Source organism: Hemiscyllium ocellatum, chromosome 2 (genome assembly GCF_020745735.1).
Source record: "Hemiscyllium ocellatum isolate sHemOce1 chromosome 2, sHemOce1.pat.X.cur, whole genome shotgun sequence".
NCBI classification, from domain to species: Eukaryota; Metazoa; Chordata; class Chondrichthyes; order Orectolobiformes; family Hemiscylliidae; genus Hemiscyllium; species Hemiscyllium ocellatum.
In genome coordinates, this window is record NC_083402.1 from 134,464,666 (window position 1) to 134,486,748 (window position 22,083).

Here is a 22,083-nt window from a genome sequence, read left to right on the forward strand (position 1 = left end):
TTGGAATGATCCTAATGAGAACCATCATGATGGTTCACATTTCAAGCAAGTTAATGGTTCTGAAATAGTTGTTGAGGTATATTGAGCTTCATCCAATCTGCTAATATTGCACTGTCATTGGATGGAAACAGTTGAGTTCTGAATGAGCACCCATAGGAAACACATATATTCTGAACAGCCTCTGAGATTTCTTAGTAACTATGCCTAGCAGAAGAGGCAATTACCATACACAACAAGGTAGTTTAGTGCATGCTAGCTATCAGTACAGTTTACATTAACTTGCTAAGCACTAAACTACCTTGTTATGTATTTTAACTGCCTCATCTGCTTAGACCTCCCAATGGTTTGTACTCCACCACTCATACTGAGTCGGGCACTAGACTATGTTTAATGAAAGGAGGATTGACAGCAGGGAACTTTCCAAACCTGAATAACATATTCTAGTGGCAATGATATCTGAAAGTATAACATAAGGAAGACAGCAGATGTTTGAAAAATTAAGACTTACTTCCACAGCTTTATACAGGATATTTCCAGCTGGGTTCATAATGGTGTCAAATTTGCCAAAAACTGCTATTACGGACATGAAGGGAAATTTGTGGCAAAATTGATAATTCTTCAATCTCAATGCCAAAATTATGAGACTGCCACTGAGCTGAACAAGAAATCAGAACAAATAAGAGAAACAATTCAGTTAATAGAAATGGGAAGAAGTGCTACAAGCCTACTACCCTCAAACAGAAATTCAAGATATGAATGTGAAGCTGAAACTAATGTAATGTGTTTTATACAAGAGGAAGAAAGGGAGAATATTCATCATGTGTGATTATACTGAGGCATTTATGAATATGGCCAATAGAAAAATAGTCTCATCAGACATAAGGTAGTCTTAGAAACAACAGATCCTGCAGTAGGACAATCTCTGCTGAAAAAAGCGAATGCTATCATTAAGAAAACTAATTGGTATTTGCTGAAGCTCTGAGATACTAATCAAGAACTGAATAGTATTATTAGGGGAATTGACAGAGCCATATACTATATTGAAATGCAGTTCAAGCCTGCAAGCCTTCAATAATGATAAGAAATGAATACTTTTAAAAAGGCCAGCAGAAAGATCAAAGCTCAAGTAATGGATGCAAATACGGTGGAGGATATTACAAAAAGGAAACCGAAGGCTACCATGGTGGGCTGAGCATTACCTTAACTGCAAGAGGCACTTCAGCTGCAAGGTTTTGTTGGAAGATAAACCTAGAAAAATCATTGCTTGAGAGAGGTTGGACAATGATTCTGAAGAATCAATCTATATCATAGAACATTGGAACTGTTAAGTCCTGGAACAAATAAAAATGTTCATATATATTGAGCAGATTATCACAGAAATGGGGAGATATGATCAAAGAAATGTCCATTCACCAACAACTTGAGGATTCTAGAAATTCTTTGCTAGTGCTGAGGATACAAGTTATCAACTAAAGAGCCATGGTCTTGGTACAACTGTAAAAACCCAAGGACTGGGAGAACTTTTTAAATTGTCTCATTCAGGAAGATAAAGAATACACAATCTCCCCTTTTTCAACTTTGTATGTGTGTTTGTATGTATACTTGCTGTCATGGTTATCATTTCCCTTGGGGCTTATAAGTAATAAAATTTCCCTTCCTTTCACTCAGAAAAGCCATATAAGTACCTTCTTAATTTTAACCAGTGAGTTGTCTTTGACATGAAGTATGATAGCTGTGTGATAAAAACAAGAAAAATATTTGTTGAAACCAACAATCTAAAGGAGTATAAAGAGAGGAGTTGATTTACCCCTCCTCAACTGGTCATAAAAGTGTTGCGATATGAAAGGTTAAAGTAAGAGCTCACAGATTAGGCAGAATGAATTCTTGCTTTTTAACATGTACAATTATGAGTCACTCTATCATTAATTTGTGACCACTCTTTTCATTCTATCACATAGATTAATTCTTCAATAGAGTTGCATTGCTTGTAGTGCCATCTTTCTGTTGAGATCTGTCATCTCAGTTGAACCAAGAAATTCTGCTGTTTGCAGAGAGCTAGGTTACCCAAGTGTCCCTAGCTAATATTGATGTCTTAACCAACATCACCAAGACAGGTTAGCTGGTGATTTGTCCCATGTGTTTTCTTTTGGAACTTACTATGCACAAACTGACTGCTGTGTTTTCTTGGAGAAAGTGAGGACTGCAGATGCTGGAGACCAGAGCTGAAAATGTGTTGCTGGAAAAGCGCAGCAGGTCAGGCAGCATCCAAGGAGCAGGAGAATCGATGTTTCGGGCATGAGCCCTTCAAAGCAACAGAGACTTATATGGGCGGCACAGTGGCACAGTGGTTAGCACTGCTGCCTCATAGCACCAGAGACCCGGGTTCAATTCCCGCCTCAGGCGACTGACTTGTGGAGTTTGCATGTTCTCCCCGTGTCTGCGTGGGTTTCCTTCGGGTGCTCCGGTTTCCTCCCACATTCCAAAGATGTGCGGGTCAGGTGAATTGGCCATGCTAAATTGCTCCTAGTGTTAGGTAAGGGGTATATGTAGGGGTATGGGTGGGTTGCACTTCGGCGGGTCAGTGTGGACTTGTTGGGCCGAAGGGCCTGTTTCCACACTGTAAGTAATCTAAACTAATAGTCCACTTATCCAAGGAAAAGTATACTGTCATTAGAGGTAGTCCAGAGAAGGTTCACCAGGTTGGAGATATGAAGGGATTTCTTATGAGTACAAGGTTGGGCTTGTATACGTTGACATTTAAAGAGGCAACTTTAGTGAACCATATAATCTCATGGGATGTCCGTGGTGAGGAAATTATTGGAGTCTAAATAAACAATAGCGTGACTAGTGCGACTCACTGGAAAAAAATCAGCATGAATTCACGAAGGGTAAATCATGCCTGAAAAAAAACTGAAGAGGTTACAAAGGTGGTTGATAGACTTTGCTTAAATGGACTTTGAGAAGCCTTATGATAAAGTCTCACACAAGAGACTATTAGCTAAGATGGAATTCCATGGAAATTACTGACATGGATTGGAAATTGGTTGAATGACAGGCAACAGAGAGGTTGAATAATGGGTAAGTTTTCAAATTGCCCTTGAAGAAGGACTCATGCCCATCATGTCGATTCTCCTGCTCCTTGGATGCTGCCTGACCTGCGCTTTTCCAGCAACACATTTTCAGCTCTGATCTCCAGCATCTGCAGTCCTCACTTTCTCCTAAGTTTTCAAATTGTCAGGATGTGGCTAATGGTAGTCCACATGGATCTGTCTTGGAGCATCAATTATTCACAATATTCATTAACAACTTGGATGATGGCATAAAGAGTCAAATATCCAAATTTGTTGATGACACAAATTTGGGCAGCATTGTAGACAGTGTTAATAACAGCATCAAATTACAACAGGATATTGATCACCTTAGTGAATATGAAAAACTGTGGCAGATGGATTTTAAAATATGCAAGTGTGAAGTTTTCTATTTTAATAGACAATAGGTGCAGGAGTAGGCCATTCAGCCCTTTGAGCCAGGCCCACCATTCATTATGATCATGGCTGATCATCCACAATCAGTATCGTGCTCCTGCCTTATCCCGTAACCCTTGATTCCACTACCTTTAAGAGCTCTATCCATCTCTTTCTTGAAAGTATCCAGTGACTTGGCCTCCACTGCCTTCTGGGGAGAGCATTCCATATATCTACCACCCTCTGGGTGAAGAAGGTTCTCCTCAACTCTGTTCTAAATGGCCCACCCATTATTTTTAAACTGTCCTCTGGTTCTAGACTCACCCATAAGCAGAAACATGCTTCCTACCTCCAGAGTGTCCAATCCTTTAATAATCTTTTACATCTCAATCAGATCCCCTCTCATCCTTGTAACCTCAAGTGTAGACAAGCCCAGTTGCTCCAATCTTTCAACATATGATAGTCCTACCATTCTGGGAGTTGACCTCGTGAACCTACACTGCACTCTCTAAATAGCCAGAATGTCCTTCCTCAAATTTGGAGACCAAAACTGCACACAATACTCCAGATGCTGTCTCACCAGGGCCCTGTATAGCTGCAGAAGGACCTCCTTGCTCATAGACTCAATTCCTCTTATTATGATGGCCATTAGCATGCCATTAGCTTTCTTCACTGCCTGCTCTACCTGCATGCTTGCTTTCATTGACTGATGTACAAGAACACCTAGATCTTGTTGTACTTCCCCTTTACCTAACGTGACTCCCATTTAGATAGTAATCTGCCTTCCTGTTCTTGCCACCAAACATTTATCCACATTAAACTACATCTGCCATGCATCCGTTCACTCACCTAGCCTGTCCAAGTCACCCTGTATTCTCATAACATTTCAGACTGAAAAAGCATAGATCAGGGTATTTTTTTAAATGCATAAAATTAATTACAGTGGATATTCAAAAAGATTTGGGGATTCAGGAGCATCACTCTTTAAAATGCCACAAATAGGTGCAGAAAATAATTGAGAAGGCTGATTGAATGCTGGCCCTCATATCTAAAGGGCTGCAGCATAGGGATGCAGATGTTATGCTGCAGTTATACAAAACCATAGTCAGAACTGCGACAGACCTTTGCTGTTCCTTATCCTGAGAAGAATCCACACACTTCAGCCTTAACAGCCTATCTCTCATATTGCACCCCAACTCACAGGACCTGACCTCTCCTTGCAAATCTCTCTGAGACCAACTATGGCAGGAATAAAAGTAGCCTCAAATGGTCTGACTCACTTCCTCCCATTTTGACACAAGAGTCAAATCATAAAATTATTTCTCAGCTATTTTATTTGTTCTGGAAATAGGAGCATTTTAAATGAATGAAGAACAGAATTCTATTTTCTTTTAATTAAACTTATTTGCGAATACATTTTTTAAACAAAATATGCTCTATTCCTTTCCTTTTCCATTATAGTACATATCTTGTCAATATTTTGAATATTGCGTGTTGAATTGAGAGTGCGTAGTTGTTGACTTCAGCTATTATCAATAAAACTAAAAGCAGACTTACATTTTGGAGATAGACTAATAGGATCAAATTTAAAATAATGAACTGAGGCAGAAACATATTTTACTGTGAGGACCAAATCAGTACTGCAAGGAAATAAAGTCAAATGTGCTGCACACTTTTGTGGACGGATTAAATGCTCTGATCATTATCAGTATTTCATAAACATTAGTGACAGATCATACTTACCTGTGCTTGAATTTCAACCTTGCCAGACTGTTGCAGGCGCAGAGGAAGAAACAGGAACTAACAGTTGGTCATTCTCAGGTAGACGTAGTTAGATTCATTTTCCTGCTCCTAAGACCATGGCTTTCATCTCCCAGAAGAATGACACTGCAGGAAGCTACGTGGAATTCAGAGAAGATTTGTTCTTTCCTCTCAATGACAGCATGGCAGCAAACATGTTTAACCATTCCTTACAATTACCAACACTGACCATTTCAGGTGTGATTAGAGTGGCCATCACCTTCTTCCTCATGATCCTGTCCATTGCAGGCAACATACATTTCCTGGTGAAGCTAACCAAGCAGCATCAGAAAAAGGGATCACGGCTCAAGTTGCTACTCAAGAACCTCATAGCCGCCAACCTGCTGCAGACTCTGATTGTTATGCCAATGGATGGTACCTGGAACATCACAGTCCAATGGTACGGTGGCGAATTCCTTTGTAAGGTCCTAAACTTTTTCAAACTCTTCTCCATGTACTGCCCTGCCTTCATGGTAGTGGTGATCAGTGTGGATCGATGTCTGGCGATTACTAAACCCTTGAAAAGTGCAACTGAATGTGTCAACACTGGGAAGTGTATGATCACGATAGCTTGGTTCTTCAGCGTGGTCTTGGCTTTACCTCAGGTGTGAATTCTATACTAATTTGCATGTTTTTAATAATCATTACTGTATGCAATGTTAGAAAACATTATGGACATTTTAAGCTCTGTTGTTGTAGCTATAAATATTATCAGCTGTTTCTGAAGTTAACTTTTGTATGCTTAAGATTTAACTCCAGCTTTTATATCTGATAGTTATCATCAAATTGCTGAAAACAGTCAGTCAGATTAAGTCTATTATAGCATCCACAGTGCTTCGCCTATATCTATTCACAACCTTACCTTATTTGTTTATTTTCCCTCTAATGTTGTAAACTCTGTACTGTACTGAGATTATTGACTACATTTCTTGATTGAAATTCCATGAAAAGCTGTATGTTACATTACACACACAATATTTGTTTATGTGTATAGCTAGAGATCACATTCGGCTGATTCACCCACATCTACACATGCACCAGCACAGTTAACAGGTTATATCCAGACAAGCATCCTTGGGTGATTTCATATTATTAATCCTGGAAACCTATGCCAGTTGTAAGGCCTCAAGCTCAACAATCGCAAATCAGCTAATAGCACAGACTATGAAATGAATCTGGACCATTCATTGACCTTCCAGCTAGCCCAGGAGTTGGGCTTTTATAACTTTGACCAAGTACAATTCTCTGTCCCTTCACAAATACAGTGAAATACAGATCACTAAATACAACTGAATTACTTATGCTAGATTACTCAGATCTATTATAATAGACAATTTCTCACATCAAACACACTCCAATCGGTTCATTATAAAACTCTTAAGATATGGGAATTTCAAGAAAAGCTATTATTTTACCATTCCAAAATTGCTTAGGGAAATGATAGTGAATGGTACAGTGCTAGTAGAAAGGGGAAAGAAAATTAATAACCTTATCAAACTTCAAAAGGATAAATCCATCGTGCTGGATGGAATGCATTTACTGATATTAAGGAAAGGGAGAGATAATTGAGGCACTGTAAGTATGTAAAAGGAGTGGCAGGCAGCTGGTGTAATTCCTGTATTTAAAAGCAAGTTTTTAGATTAGATTCCCTACAGTGTGGCAACAGGCCTTTCGGCCCAACAAGTTCACACCAACCCTCCGAAGAGCAACCCACACCCCTCTGACATCCCCTTGTATAAGTCCCTTTAATTTCAAATCACTGGTAGGAGCGATAATGGAATCTGTTTCAAAAATGAAAATATAGCTATCAGATTTCATGAGGGATTATGTTTGATCAAATTTATTAAATCTAATGTATAAGTAAGAGGAAGGCAAGCATCACTTAGCTCATCTTCCCTGAAGATCTTTTCCCCTTAACCTCCAAGCAGCTTTCTTCCATTTTCCACAAACACAACTGTGCAGCAGACCCAGGCAATATTCAGAATCGCCCAGAAACAATTATGCCAAACAAGTGCCAGGCAACAACTATCTCCAAGAAGCAATAAAACTACCTCATTGTTGAATCCACACCATCAACATCCTGGGGTGGGGGTGGTAGATGTAGTCCAGCAACATAACTGGATTGAGAGAAAGTGAAATGCCTACTGCAGAACCATTTGGGTCACGCATGTGGTCTATCTTGATAGCAGCCCTCACTGCACACCCCCCTACCCGCCCAGCCCCTCACCACCACCACCACCACCACCACCCCCCAACCTTGTGCCTACCTGGAGATGACAGCCTCCACAGTGGAGAGGTCATGCTGCTTCTGGTAAAATGTTAGTGGTACTGTAAAATCCTCACTACACCCTCAAGTACTCAAACTCCCAGATGGCCTCTGTACAACAGCTGGCAATGTGCCTCCGGGCTGCTCAAGGGAAACCTCCCATTCTAGGACAATGCATCATTGACTCATCCTGTCAAGGATCCTCTCCACACACCCCTGCCTATAATGACAGCCCTCCCATCTCAGAGCTCACCACTATAAAGCTCTTCACTCCATTAACTCTGTTGCTTTCTACAGATAGTGTTGGACCCGCTGAGTATTTCCAAATACTTTCAGATTTCCATCATCCACTGTATTTTGCTTCTGAGAAGGACAAGCTTAATGCAGTATGTACGACTGATTCAAATTTTTGACAGCTCTTCAAACAGATATGTTTTGTTGATTCACTGGGAAAATAACAGCATATTGAACTCTTTAGTAGGTAACCTAATGAGTAGAACAATGACAATGCAGTATGTGAAACATGCGCAGATTCTCAAAAGTTCTAGTGACCTGTTCCAAACAGTAGATTCATGACTAAAGTCAAAACAAGTAGAGTTAGAGGACCAGCTGTGTTTACTGTTATTTCCAATTTATATAAGCAATCTGAGCTTGAAAATCAGAACACAGTTTCAAAATTAGTAAATGATCATAAACTGGGAGTACAGTTAATAGGGAGGAAGACTTCAAGAAACTATAAGAAATCATTAATAAACTTGTAGAATAGCAAACTAATGTAATTGGAATACAAATTAAGTACAAGACCAATACTGGAACTGGTCTGGTTGTTTCATTAGGAATGGCTGAACAGATCACAAGCTTGTATTCATTAGAATTTAGAAAAACAAGGCATAATTTGATTGAAACAGGTAAGGTTCTAAGGAATCTTGATGAGATACAGGTGGAATATATATTTTCCCGTGGAGGACTAGGATTTCAAAAATAAGGGGAAACAAATTTAAGAGTAAAGAGATTTTTTTTCTTATAGAAAGTCATGACTATTTGGAATCCCATCTGAAACCATTATGGAAGCAGAATCTCTGAACACTTAAGGTAGATCGATTCACAAAAAGTATAAGGGTGAGTGGGAGTGTGGAATGATCAGATTATCCTTGACCTTATTGAATGGTGGAGCAGGCTTGAGGGACTGAGAGGCTAGTCCTGCTCCAGGTTTGCTTGTTCAGAAGTAATTTTAATGTAGATAAGTGTGAAGCAACCCTTTTTCAGTAGAAGGAATAAAGAGATCACATATTTCTTCAAGCAAAATAATCTGAATGGGTTCGAGATGTGGTACGGCTTTTTTAACATCAGCAGTATTGATTTATAAGCCCATGCAAAATATAATCAAATCGCAAGCTTAATTTCTGGAGGGATAGAATGACATAGCAGAGAAGTTATTCAGAAACTAGATTATACCACACTTGAAGTAGCTGGCACAGTTCTGATTTGCATATCATAAGCATAGAGGCAATACAGGTGCTATAGACAAATTTATAAGGATAGCATCAGAACAGGAAAGAGACTGAAAATGCTTTGCCCCTTGTCTAGAAAAGAGAAGACTAAGAGCTAATCTGATTAACATTATAAAAGGGTTTGATCATATAGACATTTTCACTTGTCTAGAAGCTGTCCAAAATATAAGGTTGTCTGCAATCAACTCAACTGGTAATTCAGAAGAATCCTCCTTACTCAAAGATGGTTAGGATATGGAATTTGGAGATGATTAGTATTGGTGCATTGAAAGATGGAGAAAGTGATGACTGCAGAAGCTGGAGATCAGAGTTGAGAGTGTAGTGCTGGAAAAACACAGCAGGTCAGGCAGCATCCGAGGAGCAGGAGAATCGACGTTTCAGGCATAAGTCCTTCAGCAGGAACCTTCCTGATGAAGAGCTTATGCCCGAAAGGTCGATTCTCCTGCTCCTCAGATGCTGCCTGACCTGCTGTGCTTTTCCAGCAACACACTCTCAGCATTGAAAGGTGAGCAAGATAATTACATGTGGGAGAAAGAATTCTAAGGTATCTCTGGATTAGATGAAGAGGGATAAGAGGAGGCTTGTGTGGAGAATAAACAATGGTATGGACAGTTGGCACAAACACCCCATTTTTGTAATAAACAAACTGCTAGAATTACTAAACATGTCTGGTAGTATCAGCAGAGAGAGAAGAACAGTTAACATTTCAGTTTGATGACCTTTCATCAGAATTCGATGGTCAGCCTCTTTGCAATTCCATGTACCAAAGGTTCTGCCACAATGGTGTTAGGTAGGAAACTCCTCTGGATTTTAATTGGTATCAGTGAAAGCATTGTGATCAATATTCATGAACTTGACAGACCCATTCACAAATACCTAAGTGAGATAATTGGAAAAAGGAAACAATTCTATTTCACAACACAATGAATCACAAGTTACTTATCGTGATTAAGTTGTTTTCAGAAAGAAAACATATGGCCTCAACTGTATACAACAGTTGAGACAACAAAATAAAAATTGTTTTAATATGTCTTTTTCCTTTCATAATGTTGGTAAAGATTATGTACTACTGCCACCAAGTCTAGCGCTGAAATCAGCTTATTTCAGCTAACTCAGCAAAGATACTCTGGTTTCTAGGTAAAACACCAGTCTCAATATGATACGGACTGAATGTTCCCTATGTGTTAGTCCTTGTCATGAAGACTGGGTTCTTGTTGAGACAGCCATCTTGACTTTATGATAAAAAACCTATCTATTTACACTGTTCTGAGATCTCAGACTTGCACGTTTCTGGGTTCTGTTCTTACAGGCTATATAAGACCAAACAGTAACCTGCTTGCAATTAGTATATATCAAACTGCAATCCCTCGAAGTGAAGCTGGAATGTAACATGGTGTGAAGTCATCTAACCATCTTAAAGTTACACTGCTTCTCTGGGATCTATGTAATAAATATAACAAAACCTGTGCCTCCTATGTTTTCAGCAACTTGCTGCATAATCTTGTAGCGTCATTAAGGAATCAATGAGAAAGATGTTTTTTCGATAATGCCATGTTTTTGGGGAATGGTACAGTCTGTGCTACCTTTATCACCACCTCCACCCCAGTGGTTCCTCCATTACCTCTGATCTGCGAACTGTTTTTCCAGTCCTGATTACCCAAATTTGTCTCCAATTAAATATTGAGAAGATTGCCTAGCCCTTCCTCAGTTCTGGTCACAATTCTGTTCCTACTATCTCTCTCTTCTGAGGCCAAACCATACTCCTTGCAACCTGAGCATCCTATTTGACACTGAGTTTAGCTTCCAACTCCACTTCTTTTTAGATTTCAAAGAGCACCTATTTCCAATTCCAAAATGTTGCTGTCTCTGTCTTAGCCCATCTGCTGCTACCTATTTTCTGTGCTTGTTTTTTTTTGAGACTGCACATTTCATAGCTTTCCACCCATCTTTTACCCTTTGCAAACTTAAGGTCATCCAAATCGCTGCTGTTCATATCCTAATTTACACCAAGCCATGTTTGTTCATCACCATGTACTCAGTGACTTTAATTAATTACCTGACCCAAGATGTGTGAATGAAAATTTCTAACGTTTGTATTTAAATCTCTCATTTGGTATCTCCCTTCCCTATCTTTGTGATCTCTTCCATTCCTGCAATAACCTGGAATCATCATAGAACCGCACAGTGCAGATAGAGGCCAGTCAGCCCATCGAGCCTGCACCAAACTCCTGAAGAGGCATTGTAACCTGGCATTTTGTCTCCACCCACCACGATAGAGCTTTACAGTTGTTGTGGTGAAGATATGCTTATGAATTCAACATACACTCCATTTATCTTTCCTCCCAGATTTTCCGATCCTTTATCCTTATGGGAAAACATTTAGTCCTGCTGAAGTACAGCTCCACTAAAGCTGGTTGCCCTGTCCCCTCAAAATCTCTCCTACTCAATGAAGGCATTACAGTTGAACTTGAAATACCAGGTTGTTCAGGTCAGAACTTAATCGACTTCAACTTTTCATGACAAACGCATTAGCAAAGTTATCGCCATTGGATTAAAGAGACAGCGACAGGAAATGAAATTTGGCTCAAAGTGGTGAATGGTTGTTTTTCAGAGAAATGGAAATAATACAGTGGGGTCAAATATTTGAATAAGCTGGATATGGTTATGCAGGCTCTGATTTTAATGTTGTGCAGTTGATATGAAACTTGGCATGGTGGCTCATTGGTTAGCACTGCTGCCTCATAGCACCAGGGTCCCAGATTCGATTCCAGCCTTGGGTGACTGTCTGTGTGGAGTTTGCACATTCTCCCTGTGTCTGTGTGGGTTTCCTCCGGGTGCAGATCCAAAGATGTGCAGGTTAGGTGAATTGGCCATGCTAAACTGCACATAGTGTTAGGTGCATTAGTCAGAGGGAAATGGGCCTGGGTGGGTTACTCTTCGGAGGGTCAGTGTGGACTAGTTGGGCCAAAGAGCCTGTTTCCACACTGTAGGGAATCTAATCTAATCTAATCTAATCTAATGTAAAAGTAATTTTAAAATACAGAGGTTAGAAACAGACTTCATAGCATGGAAGTTGCGAACAGATATATTAAATCATGCAAACACATGAATAGCTTTGCTAGATGATGCACTTGAGGGTACTGGAAGCTTAATACACAGGTCTTGGATCTTTTGCATACAGGAAGAAAGTGTACACACACTGTGCCTGTTTCAATGCAAAAAAAAATCGGTGACAGCCATTCTGTGGTTCATTTCTCAGGGCAATGCTTACAAAATCAAACTTAACCTGTGGGTCTAAGATTTAAAATAAAATTTGGCTGTAACTGAATAAGCAAAGTTTGGCAGTTAACTGTGCATCATCATTAATGGGTGCATTACACATGACAATACCTCTCACATTCATAGACTACTTGCCAACACCTCCTACAGTTTAAATGCTGTCTTCCCTTTACTTTGGTATTTCTTGTGCATTTTTCTTTTGAGTGCAAGATGAAAAGCATCAACAAAATATATCCTTTGTCAACAATATTAAAGTTCTGTACTACCAAGTATCTTATAAGATTGTTGGCTTTATTTGTCATAGAGACATGAGAATTATAGTTAAAGTGCCACCATGTCCTTCTTGCCCCAATTAAGAGCGTGAGAAAGGAATCTGCCTGCTTGTGACCCCACACCAATATGCTTGATCAAAGTGGCTTGACAAGCTACTCAGAATAAAACAAGCGAGCAGCTTCACCACATTGACGTCAAAAGTTCAAAAAGGTGGGTTACCTTATTCTGCAGTAATTAAGGGAGAGATGATAAATACAAATCTTGCCCATAACCAGAAAACAAATGTCAGGAATTGCACTGTATTCTTTTTAATGGCTGATTTTGACTTTGTGTTTTCTTTCCTTATTCTTTTGTAGCTATTCCTGTTCAAAATGGTCCATTACTCAGAACCGTACCCCTTCTCGCAGTGTGCGACCCTTGAGAGCTTTCATGGAGAGTTGGACCAGAAACTTTACAACCTCTTCACCTTTGGATTTCTATTTGTTATCCCTCTGTTCATCATGCTGATCTGCAATTCCAGAATAATCATCACTGTGACGAGCGTCCTGAACCCAAAAGATAACCGTACGCTTCAAATACGTTAAGAAAACTTTCTAGTCACCGACTATCGAAGTAGTCCTATATGTTTCTAATTCAGAAAAAAAGGCGTAATGTATTTAATGCCAATCACGTTTCTGGGATTAAAATATATAATACATCAGATCAAAGTAAATTAATGGCTGTATAATAAATTAAAGAAGTAGTTCATCATTGGAATGCAGAGGAGCCTCGAATATCCGAATGAGATGGGAAGGCACTACTTCATTCAGATAACTGATTATTTTGTTAATCGATTCAATGCCTCTCCTCTGGGGCTTGGAGTTTTCTGAAGTTTCCTTTTTCTTCGGTCTGCCTGCCTTGCTCCGTCTCTCTCTGTCTCAGGGTTTGTTTCTGAGCAGAGACACACCCTTGTGTGTAAGACACCTGCAGCATGGCTGAAGTCTACCCCCTCATCCCCCACCAGTGCAATGGGATTGACACAGTGAGCACTTACTAAGTCTGCTTCCCGTTCAGGAGACTAGGCAGCAGCACATTGTGCGTGAGCCCCCATGATGCAGCCCCCAGCCACGTCCAACCCCGTCCCCAGCCCCATCCACTTCTACCCCTATCTGCCCCTTGCCTGTTCCCCCTCCACCAGCCCATCCAATTCCACCCCCGGCCCTCGTCCTCGTCCATTCCTTCCCCACAACCTTTTCCAACTCCACTATCCCCCATCTGACCCGGCCGCCTTGCCCGCACCCCCTTGTCTGCACACCCTTTCACCCCCGTCAGGTCCCCCCACCCCCGGGGCAGCTGGACTGGACATCAACAGTAAGACTGCTGCTGCCTTTACGGGTGAGTATCAAAATAGGACACACACACACGCACACAACACAGACGCACAGACATAAGAGAGAGGTCAGTCAATTGTATACAGTGCCTGGACTCCCATCGATGTCCAGGACTGTTCTCAGCAGCATTTCAGTTACCCAAGTTCACTTTTAATCATTGTAAACAAAAGATGTAATGTTTCTGTTGGGACCTTGAGATCTTCTGATAATCTAAAATTCGGATAATTGATATTTGGATAATCGAGGTTCCTCTGTATATGGGTTGTGATATATTAATGAGACAATATACATCATCACAGGAGGTGATGCAATGTCACATGATCTTGCTCAAATTTGCAGGGTCAGGGCAAGTTGAGGGACAGTAAGTTCTTTTTTAGAACAATGCAACATTTTCCACATTCCAGCAGATTCTGGAAATACTTGCAACCAGCACAATGAGACAAAGAATATAAAACATTTGTTTTTCTTCAAATGAGGCTTAAATATAATGGTGTTGATCACAGAAATTTCTATCAGACATACAGAAAATGATGGAATGAAAAGGCTTATCATTCTATCCAGGCTGCCCTTCATGGTGGTAGTGTCTTATGTATAAAAAAACCGACACTCGCTATCCCAATCAGTACCAGGAGACCACCTAGGAGAGACAAAACAATGGGTTTAAACCTAGCCTAAATTTCCTCTCTAACCACCTGAGACCATGAAAACTAGTCCAACAGACCAAACAGAATAGAGGATGTTTCTTTTTACTTAAAGAAAAATTGCATTCTTGAATTCTATAACCCTAATAAACTGGGATTGTAATAGTGTAAAAGATAGTAAAGGGACAGAATTCCTAAAATCTGTATCAGATAACTTTTTTCTGATCAATATGTTTTCATCCCAATCAGAAAGAATGTGATGTACTAGAATTAGTTTTGGAGCATGAAGGAAGGCAAATTGAGCAACGTTTCAGAAAAAGTGCAATGGTTGAATCAAAAAACATCTCGTTTAGAAAAGCTATGGAAAAGAACAAGGTACAATCAAGTGTAAAAATAACATTGCAGTAGTCCTTAAAGAGAGACAACTGGTGGTGGTTTAACGTGAGGCTTACCACACCTTGGACAAGGTTGACAAAATGAGACCTTCATAGTAACCTCAAACAGTGCCAGAATTAAACCCATGCTGTTGGGGTCCTGCAGCACCAACTAGCTATCCAGCCAACTGAGCCAACCAACCCTCACATGTTTAAAACTATTTAACTGGGGGAAGGCTAACTTCATTAAGTTAAAAGGTCCAAGTGGATTAAAATTATTCATTAGTAAGCAAAACTGTAGCTGAGCCTTGGAGTGTTTAAAAAGCAGATGAATTGGATCAACAGTGAGCAGGGAGAGTTTTGATGAATGTATTCAAAATCTCACTTTTATTTTAGCAAGTAAGTAGACCTAAGGACTTAAACCAAGAATTAGATAAATACTTGAAAGAAAAGCAAAATTTCAGAATTATGAGTGAGAACAAGTACATAGGACTAATGAAGTAATTTTCCTAGAGTTAGCACAGGTACAAAGGGCTGTATTCCATGATCCAAAGATTCATAATTTTTTATTTTGTTCTGTTAAGGTATGCTAGAATTTTATAAATCATTGTTTAGACCTCAACTGTGTTCAATTCTCCACATTCTACAAAGTATTCAAAAGCCTTGGAGATAATGGAGAATAGATTTATGACAACCTGGCCAAAGATGATGAACTTTGGTGTTGTGGTATAGCTAAAAAAAACTAGGATTATTCTCCTTGGAGCATAGGATGTTAGAAGGAAACTTGTTTAGAGCTGTTCTAAATTATGAGAAGTTGGAAAAAGATATTGGCCATGATATTACTGATCTGAAAAATGTGTTGCTGGAAAAGCGCAGCAGGTCAGGCAGCATCCAAGGAACAGGAGAATCGACGTTTCGGACATAAGGAATCCTGAAGAAGGGCTTATGCCCGAAACGTCGATTCTCCTGCTCCTTGGATGCTGCCTGACTTGCTGCGCTTTTCCAGCAACACATTTTTCAGCTCTGATCTCCAGCATCTGCAGTCCTCACTTTCTCCTACATGATATTACTGAGGAGACATGAATACAGAATGATTAGGGAGTTGTGTGGAATAACATGCAAGAAGTGTACAACATCAAGATCAGGTAGAAATGTCCAATTTTAACAAAGTTGTCTCATTATCATTTTGCTTCCAGATTTTGCACATGTTCTGCACAAAAGTTGACTGAATGCAAATGCAGGTTACGCAATTTCCCCTCAACTGTTTAAAAGGCTCAGTTCTCAGTGGAAATAGAGGAGGAGGTTTGTTGGTTTTCATCGTAATAGATAAACCAGGAAGTTAAAGGATGAATAGAAGAAGAGAAAGATCTTCAGATACATAATGGTCTGGCTGCTGGGGACAGTCAGGAGCAGAGGGGAGGAGTTGTTCTCAGTCAGTGGATGAAGGACACCAAGTGTAACCACAAGAGGTTCTTTTGGAGCTGTCAGAGACGTTGAACAGCATGAATGTCATCCTAAAGGCTTGGATTCAGTGCTCCAAGCCATCTAATGACCTGACCAGGTTAGGAAAAGTGAGAACACAGCTATTTTTTTCCTGCAATACAGTCCCTCTCACTATGTCTTTTCACTCCTGCAGCACTTCCATTAGGATAAATGAAACTGATTCAATGCACATCCTCCTATCTGCCCTCCTTTTATACACTCATCTCCTGTTTCCTTTCTATCAGTGCCAGCGACTCCAAGCCTCACCTCATCAGTTTTGACTGCTGTCATCTCCATTTATTGTCATTACACTTCCAGAAATGACAGCCCAATCATCAAAGGCTTGCGATGTACATCTATTTTACAATTACCTGATTCTTACAACCATCATAAGCACTCCATCCATGAGAATGTAAACATTATACAGAATCATTCCTAGAGACCTAGTGCTACATGTGAGGACTGGCAATTCAGCAAAGAAAGGGGTCAGCACTAATCTTTCATACTCACATCTCCCACATAACAACTAGCTAGGAACATTACCAATACATTAAAGTCTTTCACCTAAAAATCAACATGTTCAAACTTCTGTCAGTTAATACTAACACTTTCTTCTCTCTTCTATCATGAAAACATCAAGAGCCCCTGATGGGAGAGGATGATGATGACTCAGAAGGGCTCATACGTATATTGTCACATGGCATCAGTACCACTCAAACAACTGCAGATACCAGCACATTAGTTGCATCCATTATTCAGATAGATGGGACTGTCTGTGATTTGGGAGAGTCAATGACCAAATGGGTGAGGGAATGGATGACACTTCCCAGGGCACATCTCATCCATTATCATTCTCAGACAATATCCAACAGGGTGACTCCACTCCAGCTCAACCAAACTTCCCCTGAACAGACACAGCTGGAGTTGGTAGCAAAGGTGCCTCAGGCTCCAAAATCTAGAACATCTCATAACTAAGATAGAGGCACAGTATACTTCCACTGCTGAGGCTATTGAGCAGCATACATCGAAGTGGCAGGAATACAAAACAAATAAATAGATTATACAGGGTCAGCACAGTTTGTTTTGATCCCTTGACTGGTGAAGTACAATAGTTTGTGTTGACTTTGCAACTCATATTTTTCCAGTGACTGAATATCAGAATTAACAATCAGGCTTTAGTTTAATGGGTGTTCAGAATCAAGAGATGTTTTGAATCTCAAAAGTTGAATGATTTTAGACTTGTACAATGAAGGGGACATGATTGATTGTGTGAGGGGTTAGAGTGGTCAGGGAAACAGTTGTGCCCTGAGGTTGGTGTACATGGACATAAATGTTATTGCAGTAATTTTTATCTTGTAGACAGCAATTCATTCTAGCAAGAGGGTAGTCAGATCTCCATTCTCTCCATGCTCATCATCCATCTTACTGGATGTGGAGTCATGAGACTTCATCATCCAAAACTTGCAAAACTTCTTGTTGAACTATGTTGTGCAGGATGATGGAATATGACAAAGAGCCTGTGGACTTGTCAAATCATTTGAACATTAACTTAGCTTTTCTTTAGTTTGCTTGGTTATATATTGCGGGTTGATGCATCTGGTATTGTACCTTTTCTGCCAATGAGTGGGGAGTGTCGCCAAATATTAGGAGGTCTTATGTCACCACTGGGTAACATCTCTGCCTCAGCGGTAGAAGTCCCAGATTTGAGTCCCACTCCAGTATTTGATAGTCAAAGATGATGAGCTCCTAATGCACTAAAGTAGGTTGATTATGAATATGCAAATCTTTCCACACATGTATGGCATGTAGTGACAGAAAGAGAGCGCAAATGTGACCTGGTCAACCATACTTAATTCAGAATGGTGTACTTCAAGCAATAGCCTCTGGCTTCAGGTTAACAACTTCTTCCAAGAAAGATGAGCAATGGTAATTGATATCAGCAAATACTAATCTAGCTCCTCAAGATCCATGGCAAAGAGTTTTGAAGAGATGACAAGAGCTACAGTTATATAGACATACCCCTTGTCACTCAGTAGTAATCTCCTTTGCTTGGTGCCTGGGCAAAAACCCATGGGGATATTTGACTGTCATAGTAAGGAGGAGTCACGATAACTTTCTGAGAATCACATACGTCTGATTGTAAACTGGCAAACATTGAGGGATTGGAAGTTCTTGCTGTTCATAAATGCTACTAGCCTATTCTGATTGCTAAGTACATCCAATCTATGCTGCCCTGTATCAGTCAGAAGTCCAAGATAGAAACCTCAATTTTAAAAAATAATACATACCTCTGGCCCTGGAAAATAATTTATCAGTTACCCATCTGCTTCTGTGTGAGCTGCAGAGTGTAACACCCATGTTACATTTACTGTTTCAGCCTGGAACCACAAGCAATACAAATCATGGGAAGTAGTTACTTTAACCATCACAGTGACAGCATAGCTGCCCAAGTCCAGATGGAATAACGCCTTCTTTGAGGACTCTAAAGACATCAGCAATTTGTCTATGTCATCTGGAGTGTCTGATATGATTGTTCCATCAAGGGTTGGAGTATAGGCACTCACGGATTGGCTGCTGGTTTTTGGCAAGTTGTAAACAGAGAATAACAGGGTGATGTTGATGCTAACAGTGAGCTCGGAGAGTAGATTAACAAGTTAATTCTTGATAGCGAATCCAATTTGCTGTCCTGGATTGATCCTTGGGTTTTCCTGTCCAGATGAAGGTACAACTACCACCTCGGTTGCCCTTCACCTACTCTTCAAGTCTCCCCAGGGAAGTGATATCAATGTTGAAGTGCCTGAGTTCACAGGCAATATGGATAGTTCAACTGTTTTGTTTGTTATCCGTGAAGGTTCAGACAATTAGCTTCCAAGATTGTGTTTGACTTTGATTTTCAGACCACCAGTAGATGAGCCCACTGGATGCAGTTTCCCAGCCAGACTGTGATGGTACAAGAGTGTGGTGTTGGAAAAGCACAGCAGGTCAGGCAGAATCCGAGGAGCAGGAAAATCAATATTTTGGGTAAAAGCTCTTCATCAGGAATGAGCTGTGTACATTGACCAATTCCTTCTCATGTGGAGTGTGGGGAATGCATCCCAAAGAGGACTGTGGAAACGTTCTCCTGGTCTTATTCCAAGAATGGAATGACTGAATCAGACACCATTGCCCATGTACTGGTCCAAAACTAGGGATTTCCAGATCTCACAGTTCTGTCCCCACCACCTCTTCATCCTTGTAGATAAGTTAGTTATCCTTCCAACTTTACTATGTGGCTCAGAAATCTGATAACATTTTGATGTCACCTTAAGGCCATCAATGCTTTTTGAAACAGATTCTCCATATCAGCTGGGAGGACAGGCGTCCTAACATCAACAGCCATTAACATTAGCATAGAAGCCATGATCATCCGAAACCAACTCCTCTAGGCTGGCCACGTGCTTAGGATGCCTTAATTCCAACTGGCAAGGCAAATCATCTTTCCTTGGTTCAAAGAATGGATTCGAATGGAAGGAGGACCAAGGAAGTACTTCAAAGTCTCTCTATAGGCTTACCTCATCAAACGTAATGTCGATACAACAGCTTAGAAACCCTCATGCAGAAGAAACTGATTTGTAGGAAGCTTCTGTATGAAGGAACATCATTCTTCGAGAACATCCATCAGCAGGGGGAAGTAGGGAAAAGGAACTGGTGAAAGGAATATCAGTGATCTCAGAACCAAGGACCACTCCCACCTCCAGGAAATACCTGCCAAATGTATGGTTGGAAATGTTGCTCTCGGATTGGGCTCATCAGCCACAGAAGGATCCACAGAATCCAGTGATATGGAATTTCCTCAGTGGGACAGCCATACTCATTACTGTTGCCAAAGTTATTATTGTTTCTCCAAGACATCAAAGACACTTCAATGCCTGTTGGTTGAGGAGAGATTTCAATGAACACAGGCCTTCCATTGCTGCCTTTTCTACCATGCACTGGAATCCTCTCCTCAACATGTCATTAGAACCCAACTTAAATATGTTTATGAGGTTCCTGTCCACAGCTGGACACTCAATTGCCTGTTAATAGCTAGAAGTCATGAAGCAGAGCTTTGGATTGGGGATAGACTGTGCAATCATTGCTTTCATTTAACCACACACTCAATTCTTTTCCCACCTACTGGAGTAAAAGTGTGTGGATTAATATCAAGACTGTAATTTCTATTAGCAGAGAGTTGATAACAAATAGGTAAAAATATAAGATCATTGGGAAAAGAAGCAGAGGAAGCTAAAGGGAATTTTTTTGAGGTGAGTTATGGTGATCTGGAATGCATTTGCTTGAAAGACTGATGAAAACAGATTCAGTAATAACATAAAAACGGAATTGACTAAATACCTGAAATAATATGAAACAAAATTACTGTAGAAAATATCCAGAACACTGTGATCATTCTGGGGTTGATATTTATCAAGAATGCATTGCAAAACAATAGAATTGTATTAATTATGAGCTCTCGTAGACTTGCCTGTCAGGGGAGTGGGCATATAATCAGCAGCTTGTGTATTATCATTCGTTTTACTTTACCACCTTGGAAATATCCACTCCTCTTGACATATTGTCCTTGTAAACCATGCAGCACTTGTACTCCAGGAATTCAGAGTCCCAGAAATGAAAGACCAATATACAGCATCAAGAAATCCCATTTTTCTTTGTCTTTCCTTTGTACAATCTTACATTGTGTGCAAGATTAGGGATGGAGGTGGATAATGTCACTGAAACATTTTGGCAAGAATAGAGCAGTCTGTGAAAATAAATGGACAGACAAGAAGATACAACTTCTTGATTTTATTGAGAACAGCTGTCTTCTAGTTGACCCACACTCAGGACTATGCAATATCCTTCCTCAAAGCTACTTTAGAACCATAGAAAATCTCTGTGTCCTATTTGCTATATCATGCAACTTAGTGTTCATTGCTGATTTCCACATTACTCGATGATGCTAAATTTCTCTAAATATTTATTTCACAGAGATGAAGCTGCACCGATCCAGCAATACCTTATCATCAGCTCGCAAGAAAACAATAAAAATGACATTAGCGTTTGCCTCTTCATTCATGATCTGCTGGACTCCATACTACTTGATGGGAATTTGGTATTGGTTTGATCGTGATCTGCATCACAAGTTACCTGATCCTGTCAATCACTTTTTATTTCTTTTTGGGTTACTAAATCCTTGCTTTGATCCATTAATATATGGGTATTTTTCTCTTTAATGTGCGTGTAAATGTGACATTTGTCTTTTAATGATATATTGTTAATCACTTCAACTTTTATTGCTTTCAATTTCTGTGCAGTTCAGTTCCATTTCTCTGCTCAATCACACAGCCCTAACAAAACTGTGATGTCCATGGCACACAGACCAATAATGTTGTGGTAATGTCCCAGCATGCACGCTATGAGTTATGAGATTTTTGGTTGACGTACCAGTCAGATTGTGATAGTCCCGCACTTCTGTAGTCCGTGTTGTGACAACAATCTTCTCACATAAAGTTCATGTATTGATGGTTAATGCACACAATTAATTAGAGTCATAGATGTCTACAGCATGAAAGCAGGCCCTTCAGCCCAACTTAACCACACTGTCCAG

The 22,083-nt window shown here is 40.1% G+C and overlaps 1 protein-coding gene across 1 annotated transcript; it reads left to right on the forward strand.

Annotated features, from left to right (window-relative positions):
• The first annotated feature begins 5,323 nt into the window (after nucleotides 1–5,323).
• On the forward strand, nucleotides 5,324–21,709 carry LOC132826205 (gonadotropin-releasing hormone receptor-like). Its single transcript, XM_060841868.1, has 3 exons — nucleotides 5,324–5,869; nucleotides 12,950–13,157; nucleotides 21,465–21,709. The coding sequence occupies exons 1-3, from the start codon at nucleotides 5,324–5,326 to the stop codon at nucleotides 21,707–21,709; spliced, it is 999 nt and encodes a 332-aa protein (XP_060697851.1).
• Nucleotides 21,710–22,083: the final 374 nt, after the last annotated feature.

Excerpts from the sequence above, each read along its gene's own strand:
- LOC132826205 (XM_060841868.1), top strand. The coding sequence starts at position 5,324 with ATGGCTTTCATCTCCCAGAAGAATGACACTGCAGGAAGCTACGTGGAA. Across the intron at positions 5,870-12,949 it reads TGGTCTTGGCTTTACCTCAG|CTATTCCTGTTCAAAATGGT; the intron begins GTGTGAATTCTA and ends ATTCTTTTGTAG. Across the intron at positions 13,158-21,464 it reads CCTGAACCCAAAAGATAACC|AGATGAAGCTGCACCGATCC; the intron begins GTACGCTTCAAA and ends TTTATTTCACAG.